Source organism: Gobio gobio (genome assembly GCF_949357685.1).
Source record: "Gobio gobio genome assembly, chromosome: 12".
NCBI classification, from domain to species: domain Eukaryota; kingdom Metazoa; phylum Chordata; class Actinopteri; order Cypriniformes; family Gobionidae; genus Gobio; species Gobio gobio.
In genome coordinates, this window is record NC_137105.1 from 49395161 (window position 1) to 49410197 (window position 15037).

The 15037-nt window shown below is 37.1% G+C and overlaps 1 protein-coding gene across 2 annotated transcripts in view; it reads right to left on the reverse strand.

The window, feature by feature from the left end:
* Positions 1 to 15037, reverse strand: part of gmds (GDP-mannose 4,6-dehydratase) — a 182590-nt gene that overhangs the window by 112112 nt on the left and 55441 nt on the right. For both annotated transcript variants that reach the window (XM_079830659.1, XM_079830660.1), the window contains one exon: positions 14574 to 14678. In XM_079830659.1, coding sequence (XP_079686785.1) covers positions 14574 to 14678 — 105 coding nt within the window. The remainder of the gene's footprint in view (positions 1 to 14573; positions 14679 to 15037) is intronic.

Below are 15037 nucleotides of genomic sequence, written 5' to 3' on the forward strand. Positions count from 1 at the left end.
CCAGCTCAACACAGTTAGTCTTATTGCTTAAATCGCTTGTTTTCTTGATTCACAGCGAGTGAAGTTTTCAGAGAGGACACTATTTTATAATCAGAGAGAGCTTTCTCCATTATACAATATATTTTAAATGTAATTTAGCAACAGTCATTTAGTCATCCTGTGTTTATTAATATGATATTCTAATATCGATCTAGATTAATGTCTCATAGCAGCCGCCGAGCGAACGCACAGAGTAGCGTTATAACATAACTCTCACACACTCAGATGTGTTTAGTGTGATTGTTTTAAGTGTGTAAAACAGCACTGCATTCCCCCACACACAACGAAAAGAGCGGAAGCGGCGACTGCAGCATAAGCAGAATAAAAGCTCAGAGACGGTGTTTGGCGCAGGTCTCTCTCATTAGCATTAGCACGTCCTGCTTCATACCAGTGTAACGCTAATAAAACTTTAATACATTCACTCATTCATGAACTTGATTTCTGCCCAAGTCCATCGGATTCCTTTCCATCGGCTGTGGAGATGAAGAGTCAAGACTACAACTCCCATGATTCCACGCTCAGGCTACACCTTTGTTATGAATAAGCGCCCTCTAGCGGACAAACTTACATACTGTGCCTTTAAAGGGTTAGTTCACCCAAAAATGAAAATTCTGTCATTAATTCCTCACCCTCATGTCGTTCGACACTCGTCAGACCTCCGTTCATCTTCAGAACACAAATGAAGATATTTTAGTTGAAATCTGATGGCTCTGAAAGGCCTCCATTGGCACAATGGCACGGTTCACTCTCAAGACCCTTAAAAGGTACTAAAGACGTCGTTACAAAGTCCATCTCACTACAGTGGTTCTACAATAACTTTATGAATCTACGACAATAGTTTTTGTGCGTAAAAAAACCCTAAATAACGACTTCTATAGTGATGACGATTTCAAAACACTGCATCATGAAGCTTCGAAGCGTTATGAATCAGTGAGTCGAATGAGCGGTTTGAATCGCCAAATTTCAGCAGTTTGGCGGTTTGACACGCGATCCGAATAATGATTCGACTCACTGATTCATAACGCTTCGAAGCTTCATGATGCCTTGTTTTGAAATCGTCATCACTATATAAGTCGTTATTTAGGGGGGGTTTTCGCACAAAAACTATTCTCGCCGATTCATAAAGTTATTTTAGACCCACTGTAGTGAGATGGACTTTGTAACGACGTCTTTAGTGCCTTTTAAGGGTCTTGAGAGTGAACCGTGCCATTGTGCCAATGGAGGCCTTTCAGAGCCATCAGATTTAAACTAAAATATCTTCATTTGTGTTCTGAAGATGAACGGAGGTCTAACGGGTGTCGAACGACATGAGGGTGAGTAATTAATGACAGAATTTTCATTTTTGGGTGAACTAACCCTTTAATATGATAAAATGTATACTTTAAATGCAGTGTAAATTGCTTTGAATATAAGAGTTTCTCAAATGGATAAATGTAAATTGATTTGAAAAATATTCATATAAGCATTCCTGTAGTCGAGATCATGGGTTCGATTCGCATGGAATGCATGAAAATGTATACCTTGAATGCAATGCACGTCAATTTCGATGAAAGCATCTGCCAAATGCAGTGTAAAAGTTAAAACATTTTTCACACATAAATCGCATTTTTATCAAAGTTTCAGGTTCTTTATTAATAAATGGCAATGTATAGTTTTTATAAATAAGCAGAATTCGCAACCACGTTGCATTTGCATGGTACTAAAATGCTTATAGCGATCACAAAATGTCTGACTCTGAGTGGTCATCTTTATCGCTAAGCCCTGATCCGTAACGTAACCTGAAATGAAATAAAAATCATAAGTGAACGGACTCTTTCCACTTGCAGGATGTCCGTCATGGGCCCCCCGTGTGCTGCCATCACAAAGGGCTCTTTCTAATCCGCGCTAAACGCTGCTCACGACCAGGTGCGTAAGCTTGGCACGAGAAGAACGGTTTAAAATACCACACTGTAAACAGCCGGGTCAATCCGTCGTCACAGACACGCCACGGGGGGGGGGGGACTCAAGGATCTGATTTCTGTTCAAAAAAGAGGTGGGGGGGGCGAGTCGAAGCCGATTGACCAAACCCTGGTCCGCAATAATGGGTCGGCTATGCGTCTGTGTGCAAGTGTGTTTAAAAGTCCAAGACAGGCCATTTCCGCGCACCGGCTCCTGTTTCCAGTCGGAGTGTAATTAGGCCGTCTCTTAGCACGCGGTGGGAAGCTGTGACGAGGAGCAGAGTCGCAGGGAGTCGACCGCAGCTCGCTCTCATCAAGTCTAAAACAACCCAGTTTAGACCGTGATTATGCGGACAAGAGCACGGCAAAGCCTCAAAACAGGCGGCAGACCTGCAGGTGTGCGAGTTGGCAGTGGGAATGTGCCCAGGCGCTGTCAGTGCACATTTTAAGAGTAATGAGCGGGGGTAACGTCGAGCATCTAGGCGAAATTTCTAATGGATGGAAAGACGCCCTGCCAAACCAGGTGGAAATAAAGTGCAGTCGAGATGTCTGGTCTATCAGTCACTGACACTCAGATATTTCCAGCATGTGAAAAAAAAACGACTGTCAGTACAAGGCCCTGTTCCTGTTTCTTGACACATGTCTGAACACACATTCGTGCAGATGCACACGCGAGCACGCACACACTACCATCGGATTCGTTTAAACGAATGACAAAAACACACACCAGCGCCCCCGCTCTCTTTCAGAACTGGCATAGTTGCGGTGTCAAACCAGAAAAACAGTAACAAGGCTCAAAAATACGGATGGCCTGCTGACCTGGGAGTCGTGTGAGAGAGTTTCGGGACGGCTGACTGAACGCTCATTTGCCCTATTGGGTCAGTGCGGTGTTTTACTTTCATGCACATGCATCATTATGCTTTGGAAACTTGTTTTCTGTGACATTTGGATGTGAAAATGTAACTATGGGCTGTATAATTTCCAAATTCAGGGTTAGGGATGGGCGCATCGATACTCAAATAAAAAAGGTGTGGGTTTTTTTAACAGAGATTTTGTTTATTTAACAAGACATAGAGTGCCATAGTATTTGTAGATTTCCATGGTTACCACTACAAATAAACATAATTTAACCATGTGTGAGGAAAAATTTAATCAAATAAATTGCAATGAAGGCGTATTGAATGTTAAAATTTCAAATATAAATGTTAAGTGGGTATCATTATTAATTTAATAATTGAATCAATTTAATAATTTAAAAGTTCAGTTTAGAAGTATCGTATCAACTTTGAAAGTATCGTATCGTATCGAAAAAAACAATCACATTTATATGTGAAAAATTTATAAATGTTTATTTAAAAATTGTCAAATATAAAATAATATCCATAATACAATATATAATATACAACAGTATCAAATATAATTTTATATTTCTTTATATAAAAACCCTCTACAATGCGAGTAAATCACTCGCATATGCGACCAAATTCCACAAAAAAAAATGCCTTTAATTAGATGGCTAGTAAATATTTTTTAGTTTTTAGTTTACGCAGATATAATATCATCATTGCCTGCTGAGCTTTACACACTGTGGCTCGAGAGCGCCCTCTGTCTCTTTCTCTCACACATGCGCACTCAACGTGTGAGAGAGCGAGGCTGCGCAAAGAGAAATGCAGCCGGTGCTGCGTTGTCATGAAAGTTCATCATTTGCATATGTTTTAAAACATTGGCAATTTCGAGCACAAGACGACACGAAAATAACTCGCGCATACAAAGCGCGCACCCAGAAAGCTGCGTCTAACAGCACCCGAATACCGAATTGAGCTCTTTCACGTCTTCTAGTAGACTGGGTAAACCCAGCCCGATCTGCCGGCGATTTGATTTCGCCCTGCACTCAGGCTGGAAACCTGTACATATTCTTATCCTGCTTCTGTTAAAAATTTGCGGGGACCAATCACAAACCGGCTTACCCACCTGGCAAGCTATTGGCGGGTTTAACAAAATGACGGATAGAGAAGCGATGGATCGTTGGTTTGATTGGTTGAAGGACTATCCAATTGCGTACAGAGTAATTTGAACTATGCCCGTTGATCACGCCTCTTGTGCAGTAGAAAATACAGAGCAGTGTTACTTTTGACAGGATATTTTGATTTAGTTTTAGTCATAGTCTTTTGACTAAAATGCCATTTAGTTTTAGTCTCTTGAATTGTTTTTAGTTTTAGTCGACTTAATCTACAGTAGATTTAGTCTCTTAAAATCGAATGAGTTTAGTTAAATTGTAATACATTAAGTATTTAAGCATTTACATAACCGACTGTCACTTGAACTGACATTTTGACATCATTTTGTTTTTGACAGTTTTTTATAACTTTGTATTTCTGTTTTAGTTAGTAGGCCATATCAGGTTAAGCTAAAACTTCAAATAAGTTTGTTTATTTATTTATTTTTAATGTTTATTTATTTTTTTAATTTAAGTTAAGATTTATTTAATTTCAAGCAAGTAATGAAGATTTTTTAATGGTTTTAGTGAACTATTATAACCCTGATACTTGATTGAATATGTGTCAAATACTGGTCTTTCCTCCTGACTATGAATTAAATTAAATACAGTTTATTGTGTAACCAAAAACAAACATATAATGTGTGACTTTTAATTATAAACAAGCTCGAAATACACATTGACTCTTATTTTGAAATGTGCCTTGCTATTGCAGTTGCAGGAGCGCATTCAAGTTCAGATGAGGAGATCAAATATGCATTGTTACAACCGTCTAAAACACATTACTATATAAACATGGTAAAGTAAAATTGTCATTATTATTCATCAGCATTAGTTCATAAACAATTGCCTGGCATAAACGTGCGCTATTCATTGATTGTGAGCCGCTCTGGAGCTGGATTGGGGATGCGTGAGGCCGTGTTTTCCAGCGGTTTGATCAGTTCAAATCAAATGTGCGCATCTGTTAAAAAGATCCCAGTCTTGTCGAGTCGAGTATCCTAATAAATACAGTTGGTTATGTGAACATAAACAGTCGAGAAAGAAAACGCATGTGTATCAGTATATTGGATCTGTGCACTGTCTTAAAGTGATAGCAGCCTAATATTCCTGCTGAAAATGCAAAAAAAAAGTCACTCAAAATATATTATAAATGCATTTATGTGCAAGACTTAATAACTTATGTAACTTTAATAACAATTCATCTATATTTAATTTATACAGTGAATATATACAGTGTTATATTACATTTGATTAGTTCATTTCTGTACGTAATCTGTATCTAACTGTTGTCAGATTTATCTGGAAAACATAGAAAAACACTGTTTATTTCATTTGTTTCTTTGTTCTGTTGTTTTTATTTGTGCTATTGCTTGTAGTTTTTATTATTTGTTATTTTATTACAATATATTTGAATTATATTTATGTCGAATTTTTTCATTTGCATTCCATGTAAAATGTCTGGTTTGTAAAATAAAATATTTACTAGCCAATGGCGACTCGAGCTTCAGTGTGTCCGTAGAGGGTGGAAATTGGAAAATAAATCAATGAACCTCACACACCCCTTCATAAAAAAATTCATATGTATTTAGTTACTTAAGATGAAAGCTTTTATAAAGACAAATAAATATTTAATCAATCAATCAATTCTAATATAGGTCATGTGACCAAGATTGCAAATCTATTTTTGACAGTGTTTCGAAAGTAGTGTGTGTAGGGAGTTTTGTCTTTATAATATTTGTATGATATAAAACAATATAATAATACAAATAATTGTGTCGGGGCGAGTGAAAACATTGGCAGGGCAAGTAAAGAATCTGAACGACTGGCCCAACCGGCCAATCCTTATTGTTTAGCCCAAAGTAACAAACTATGCTTTGGAGTGCATGTGGGAGTGTGTGTAGGAAAGACAGAAAGAGAGAGAGAGAGATAAAAGGTGAGGAGTGACGTTTAATTTGAGACATTAAAGGAGCATCTCATTCACTTCCCTTCTTTGTTGCCATGACTGCAGGACAACACAAACACAGGTGTGTGAGGTGAGAAGACATGAAGTGAAAGAGCAAAACATCTCACAGCTCATCCAGCAGTGTGTACGTGTGTGTGTGTGTGTGTGTGTGCGCGATAGGTGAGAGGTCCATCGACACCTTCATACAGGTGCAGCCCTTCTCACCTGGAGAGGTTTAACTTCTTAAAACGCCCGTCTTTCAACAGGAAACAGAGAATGTGAGCAAACAAAAAGGCGAGAGACGAGTGTGTAATGGAGGAGCCCTTAGATGTTGTCTGATTGACTGGCACGACCGTTTCTCTCGGCTAGAGCTACACACTAGTAGACGTGCGAATCTGAATAGGTGTCAAAGTGCAACTGCTTTCACACGCGCACACACCCCAGACGTCTCTGTGGCGGATTTGTAACAGATTATTTTACTCTTCTCGTCTTTCGTAAACTCTCTCGGAGCGGGTTTGTTTATTGGTGTAAGTGGACACCGGCTGAAATACCGAAGTGAATTCCAAACCAGATTAACTCATCATCGCCGGCCCGCCCAATGACGGGAGGCGATCGGACAGGAAATGAAGCTGGCTTTTTTCACACTGTCCCATCCATCTCTCCCCCTGCCTAGCCATCTCCAATCCTCCTCCACCCCTGTACTCCCTCTTTCCTCGTCTTCCTTCAACACAAAACGCTGGTGGATGACATCACTGCTCTCTTCCTGTGCGCTGAGGTTGTGGGTGGGGGCACAGAACAACACTCTTGTTGTCGAGGAGATGTCATGGCTGCACCCTTTACCAAATGTTGTGTCATGATACTCCCCCGTAAACCAATGGTAATGAAGCTGGCCACACGCACAACATTCTCCCTGGACTCTTGCAGGAAGTGATGCACTGCAGTCTGAAGCGCCGTCTCAAATTCTCACGAGCCATGATGATGTCTGGATTTGCTGGCTAGATAATCAGAGATTAAATCATGTGATGCAACAAAACTGTCACTCCGATTACAATCTCTGAACGCTGCAATCTAGTTTCCGCGTTATGCTACACACTTGCAAACAGTTCTGTTGCGCTGTGACTGTTATCACAACAACAAACTTTGAAAGCCTGACACCTAAAATAGACTATTTAACACAAAATGCACCAATGAATTTGCCTTAATCCATCTTTTGGAAAATTTTCTTGAAGATCGAATAGCAATAATACCCTCACGATTCGATACATAGCACGATTTTATTGCAATACATCAAGACATATGATAAAAATGTAGATTAAAATGATAAATTTGGGATTACATTAGGGGTGGAAATGAACAGGCTTGGACTGGTAACCCAATGCACAGGACAACGGTGACACCAGAATAAAAATATTCATACTCATTTTTTATTAATTTGGTGCTATTATGTGCAACCGAGTAAACAACACTTGGGTTTACGGTATGTGTGTCGCTTGAAAGCGGCTTTTGCTGGAGATTGCCATTCATTTGCTGCCCTGACTGCACTCGCTATGTGCGAATACACTCGCTCGCATATCCATCTAGGCATGTGCCGGTATCACATTTTCATGTTGAGATTAATTGCTAAAGCTTTTATCGTGGTATACGGTATTATCACGATATTGAAATTCGTTGCAAAAAAGTGTTGTCATACTATAACAGGTTTAATAACTTTCTTATAACAAAAAGTACCAAACATTCAAATACAATAAAGCAATACACAAAACTGTATAAAGTAAACAAATATTTAAAACTGTGTATAAGTGCTAAAGAATTATAAAGAACAATAGGTAACACTTTACAATAAAGTCTCGCTAGTTAACGCATTAACATTAACAAAGAGCGAATAGCTACATTTGTACAGAAGTTATTCTTCTTTGATAATGTTAGTTAAAAAAAGCAACTGTTAGTGTTAGCTCAGGTCCATTAAATACAGTTACAACTTTTGATTTTAATAATGTGTTATTATTTTGCAGAAATTTACATTTAACTAAGATTAATACCTGCATTAGAAGTATTTGTCATTGTCAGTTTGTTAATAAATGATGAACTAATGTATTGTAAAGTGTGTGACTGAACAACAATCAGAACATATTCAAACAATATCTAGGGCATGTAATTTAGTCCAGATTAAAATATAAAATGTTTAAGTTTGAAAATGAATAGCTTTAAAAGGTCCTGTTCTTCGTGATCCCATTTTTCAAACTTTAGTTAGTGTGTAATGTTGCTGTTAGAGCATAAATAATACCTGTAAAATTATAAAGCTCAAAGTTCAATGCCAAGCGAGATTTTTTATTTGACAGAAGTTCCCTTTCAAAGCCTACAGCGAACGGCCGGTTTGTTCTACATCCTGGTACATCCTGCTCTAATGACGACAGTAGAACAGTAGAACAGACTAACCTCAGCCCACAAGAATACGCAAAAAAGGGGCGTGGTCTTGTTGCTCCCTCGTGGAGAAGAGGAAGTGTTGCGTTCGGTTCAGTTCGGTTGCGTTTGTCGCCATGTCGTTCAGACGCTGTTATTTTCATCCCGGAGTCAAATCACCTTAGTTTGGCCTTCAGGGGCTGTAGTTTGAGCGCGTTCATCTCCCCGTTATGGTGAGAGGCGTGACCTTCCCGGGCAGCGTGTGCTAAGCTGCTGTCCAATCACAACACGGGAACCGCTGGCCCAATCAGAACTCGTTACGTGTTTCTGAAGGAGGGACTTCATAGAACGAGGAAATTCTCAGGCCGTTTTGAGGACAGTGAAAACAGCGGTATACAGATCAGTAAATTGTGTGAAAAATACTGTGTTTTTTTACACATGAAACATGAACACGTTATATTGCACACTGTAAACACAATCAAAGCTTCAAAAAAACACGAAAAACGGGACCTTTAAGTCTTTAAGTATTAAGGTTACTATTGGGTTATGTGATGAGCACAGTTTTGTTTACAAGGGTTACCGGGGAAACGGCTGCATTTCTGCTGTCCCGTCAGCGCCCTCTGCTGTCAGAGAGTGAATGTGCGTCTCCTTCACTCGTTCCACCATGTGCTCGGCTCATCCACGGTCTGTTTATATCAGTGTGCGTTTCTCTTTGACATGTTCATTTTAAACGGTTGATGGGTAAAGTATTCTTAATACCAGTGTTAATTTAATTGACAAATAATTTTCGTCAACAACCTTTTTTCACTGACGAAAATGAGACAATAACTGAATAAAAACTATTGTTGGATGATAAAAACTATGACGAAAATCAACTGTCATTTTCGTCAACAAATAAAAACGAGAGGAAAATGTTAGGGAGGGGCGATTAGGAAAGAGATCAAGTCAGAACTGATGTCCTGTGTAACCAGGGTTTTTCCTACATTGAAAATTTTTTGGCGGCCGCCAAAACAAATTGTTGTCCCGCCAAAGCCTTATTTGATGAGTTATTGTGATTTAGGAGTGATGTAGAATAGATGACCGCTGCCCTTGCGTTAAATGAGTGACAGAGAGAACGATCCGAGCTCCTCCCCCGCTCGCACGCTCTCTGTCTTCAAAATAAGCATTCTTAGCTTTCTAATATTTCACATATTACGTTAATCAAAATCAAAAGGTCGGAAGACCGAATCCATGTTGCACGTGGCGCTATCAGACGATGTTTTCCTTTAATTACCGCTGGGTGTGAAATGCGCTCAAAAAACATTGAAAGATTCTCTGACCAGCTGACATAAAGCATACTTTTAATAAACTTGAAACAAATCCTATCCGGTTATGAAGTGTTTTCTGTGTGTTGACAAATCTTTCGCGATGTTCTAACAGACGGGATTCACACACAGCGCGTCAGCCAATGTCCGATTCGCCACATTATGACTCCTTTGAACCGAATCATTTTAACGACTGGTTAGAACGGATCAGTCCAACACTGAACTCATGAATCAGTTGAATCATTTACTCAGAACACTTGAAATGAGAACACAAGTGTGCTCACCCACTTTAGCAAGAGTGGATAGTAAGAATTAGCTTTAATCATCCACAGTCTTTCAGCTTATTTATTTGGACAATGTGTAGTAAAATAAATAGCCTAAAATCATTTAGTTTAGACTGGAGTGAACCCAGAACAAAGTTGTGGTTAGCTAGCTGATAATTTTATGAAATTGTATATAGCAGAAAATTAGGCTATTTGTTCATTTTTTAATACTACTTTTTAATATTGATATGATTATATACCAAAACAACTATCAGTAAATAGTGTAAAAATGAGGAACAAAAACAAACATCAAGGTATCAAAATAAGATAAGCAAAAATTACAAATTTTCTTTGAATTTATTTCAAATGTTTTGTCAGTATTGCACTTGCAGATCACGTGGGTAGGGAACTTTTTTACTGTGCGTGCGTGCGTGTGTGTGTGTGTATGGATGACCATGTCTGTCAGCCACCACCGAAGACCAGTTTTGAACCAGGAAAAACCCTGGTAACAGATGCGCACATTTGATTTGAACTGATCAAACCGCTGGAAAACATGGCTCACGCATCCCCAATCCAGCGCTCCAGAGCGGCTCACAATCAATGAATAGCGCACGTTTATGCCAGGCAATTGTTTATGAACTAATGCTGATGAATAATGACAATGTTCACTTTACCATGTTTATATAGTAATATGTTTTAGACGGTTGTAACAACGAATATTTTATCCCCTGAACTTAAATGAGCTCCTGCAACTGTAAGGCACAGACATTTCAAAATAAGAGTCAATGTGTATTTCAAACTTGTTTGTAATTAAAAGTCTTGCATTATATATTTGTTTTTGCTTACACAAACTATATTTATTTGAATTCCCATTTAATTCATAGTCAGGAGGAAAGACTAAGAACAGTATTTGACACATATTCAATAAAGTATCAAAGTATCAGGGTTATAATAGTTAACTAAAAATCTTCATTACTGAAATTAAAAAAATAAATAAACGTATTTGAAGCTTTAGCTTAACCTGATATGGCCTACTAACTAAAGCAGAAATACAAAAGGTATAAAAAACTACATAGATGTTTTTAAAAAACAAACAAAAAAAGTGAATTGAGCTCTCTTTTGTGTATTTTTAATGTCAAAAACAAGATGTCAAAATGTCAGTTCAAGTGACAGTCGGTTATGTAAATGCTTAAATGCTTAATGTATTACAATTTAACTAAACTCATTCGATTTTAGGACACTAAATCTACTGTAGACTTAGTCGACTAAAACTAAAAACAATTCAGGTGACTAAAATATGACTAAATGGCATTTTAGTCAAAAGACTAAGACTAAATCAAAATTAACACTGCTTAAGGCATTCTAAAAAACTGAATAATTCGAAAGAAATAATTATTCACGGTATTTTGAAGTGCCCACGATAACAATATTGTTCATGTTCATTATTGCGGTATATCGTATTACCGTTTACCGGCACATGTCTATATCCAATCATCAACACTATCATCCAAACATGTGTGTATTTGAACTAGGGGTGTAACGATTCGTTTTAACAACGATACGATTCATATCACGATTTGAGGTTGTCGATACGATTCAAGGACGATATTGGTTCATTTAGAACGATACGATCCGAAACGATTCAGTGACTTGAAATCTATTCAGTAACTTTTTAGCCAAAAATTGTGTGACTGAAATAAATATCTGGATACTGTTCAGTGCAGGTGAAGTTTCCAAGATTCCTGTTGTTTCTTGTAAGGGAATCCGGTATATCAATTAATTATGGATATAAACAAACAAGTAAACAACAATTAATGGCAAATGCATTCAAATTTTATTTGAATAAAGTGCAACCAACAGTTTAGGTTGAATTAACAGGAAGTTAACCTTTTCTGCTCTCATTTTCAATGTTCAATACATTTTCAATAAAAGCACAGTAAGTGCAACCAACATTTCAACAGTAGGTTAACCTGCTACTTCTGCTTTTGTTTTCCAACATAATAATATTACAATATTAATATAAAAAATAAAGTGCAACTAACTTCTCTTCAGATTTAATTATTAGTAGGTTTACCTGCTACTTTTGCTGTTGTTTTTCAACATTAAAATAATACAAATACAATATTAATATCAAAAATAAAGTGCAACCAACATTTCTTCAGGTTGAATAAACTGGCTGAACCTGCTACTACTCTCAGTTTAATAAACAAACAATATTTAACAAAGATAAAATGTACCAACTACTCTTCAATGACTCTACAGATTTCTTTTTCAACAATATCAACATGATCTGACCTCAGAACACTTCTCTGTGCGTTCACTATGTCTCCAGCAGTACTAAAGCTCGCTCTGCTGGCACACTGGTGTCAGGAATGCACAGGTAACAAGCAAGGGTTGAAAGTACAGGTAACGCTTTCTCTTGGTGGCTTGATAATTTCTCGCTCGTTGGTTTCTCCTCTGCCATGCGCCATGCTATGTTTTGTTTTCTCAAGCCCCGTTCACACCGCCAGCGACACGCAGCGACAAAGCGACACGATCCCATTCATTTCAATGAGCGCTGCTGCTGGTGCGTTGCGATGATGTCACAGATAGGCAGACTGAATCGAGTAACGTTTAACGCCTTTATCATTAAAAGTGCTAAGAAAAAACATCCATATAAAGTCTGACGTGCTTAAATCCAATGCGTTATTTTCTATGATCGATACAATCGATTGATTACCTTTTAAAACGATGTTAGATCGATATATGTCGTCCGGAAGGCCAACTTGCCGAGCACAGATCGATGTAGTTAGATCATAAGAAAATAAATCGATACATCGATGTAGTTGATGAATCGTTACACCCCTAATTTGAACTAATGTCATTGTAATCGGCTAAAACGCATGCGCTGGTTACTTTTCTCCCTGAACAAGTGCGCACCCCAGTGTTGTTTTCACATTCACACGAATGGCGGCACAGTTTGCGTGCAACCAAACTCAGTTTGTGTGTTCTCGGGTTCGATACCTCAGTGCGCACCAAGCTCTGTGTGACCGCTTTCACATTAGCAATTTTCCATGCGAACCATGCCCCATTTCGAACTAAACGCCCGGAGACAACAGAAGAACAACACACTGTCTCACACTGCAGACTTGAGGCATATAACGGTTATGGTAACTTGGGCCGATTTCAAATAACAGTCATATGTTTCAGCATGTTACAATAATTATATGGCTTGAGTTAATAAAGCCTATTCCCTAATGAATTAAACAGTTTGTCATCATACAGACTGAGAGCGTGAATGGTCTCTCTCCCTCTCTCTCTTAATGTTCATATTTTGAGACAAATGTCTTAATGATTCTCAGTTTTGTTCAAGGCAATTAAAGCAAGAGTTTTTCAATAACAGAATAATACGTAAACGTATGGTATTTGGGGTAAAAGACACAATAATTAAGATGATAATAAACCGCGGCTGACTTTAACATACATGTGTTGACATGCTGGTTAGATTCAGATGGGAAATATCACATAATAAGTTGGGTGTCCACCTTAGAGATAAATCACCATATTTATAATGATAACATCATATTTAAAAATGATATTAATCATATCATATAGTAAATTATCATTTGTTGTTACAACTATAAATCTGTATTAAATCATTATGGATCTCATTCAATGCTTTCAGGATCTTAACTTTTTTTAAATAATTTTGTTTCTGTATTTTTAAATATATTTTATATTAACATATTTTAATGACAGTATATGTATTGAACAAATTATTATTTTATTTATCAATGATTGTTTTGAACAAGTATTAACTTAATATATTTTTTATCTGCAGTATTTGTATCAATACTGTTTTACCCCTCGCCACCTCATACATTAATATGATTTTTAAACAAAATAAAGCACTTTTATGATTTATTTTCATACAATCTGTTGCTCCATCAATGCTCAATTATATTTCTTCTGCAATCATACACTATGGAAATAGTGAAAAGCACAATTTGTCTTAAGATGTGCCTTTAGCCCCGTTGTATCCTAAATGTTTCTTAAGCAGCAAATCATCATATCAGAATGATTTCTGAAGGATCATGTGACACTGAAGACTGGAGTAATGATGATAAATTCAGCTTTGATCACAAGAATAAATGACATTTTACAATATATTCAAATTGAAAACATTTTAAATTGTGATAGTATTACTGTTTTTACTGTAATGTGCATAAGAGACTTCAAAAACGTATTGACACCAAACTTTTGAACTGTTGAGGAGTTAAATGGAAAGTTCACCTCAAACAGAACATTTCAAAATATCATCTTATGTGTATATTTGACATGAGGGTGAGTAAATGACTTCATTATTTTGGGTGAACTTTTAACATGCTGGAAGCATTTATGAATTATAAATGTATTTGTGTGCAAGAAAGAAATAAACTCTGAGTGTTCATATAAAAGAAGGCTGAGTTGCTAACTTAAGACTGAACAGCATCAAGACTGTTTTGATGAATGAGGTGATACATTTATGAGGTCTCACACATAGCAGTGGCTGTTGGTTAAAGCAAAATGAAACCACATCAGGCCTACTTCTAACTAAGCAAAGTACTTTCAGTTTCTCTGCACTAGAACAACCAGGCATTCAATTATCGTTTTAAAGCTATCTGCAGTATGTAAGCTGATCTTGTGTGTGTGGTGTGTGTCTTAAACTCTGACCTCTTCTAGGACTCTCATGATTGAACAAGATCCCATTCACAGCAAAGAGGTTATAGGCTTCCCTGAAGTTGACCACTATCCAGTATGCATAGAGCTTAGCAGCACCTGTGAAACAAAGAGAGATACAGAGTTAACTGCAATAACACTTTCAAAGAAACACCATCAATAACTCAGATGATGATGATTTTCAAAATATAAAAACTAGGGCTGTCAAAAGATTAATCGCGATTAATCGCATCCAAAATAAAAGTTTGTGTTTACATAATATATGTGTGTGTCCTCTGTTCATTATTATTTATATATAAATACACACACAAGCATGTATATATTAAAAAAAAATATCTTTATATACAAAACATTTATATTTATATATATTATAGATTATATAAATGTATATACAGTATATACATGCAAATATTTCTTAAATATATACATGAATGTGTGTGTATTTATATATAAATAAT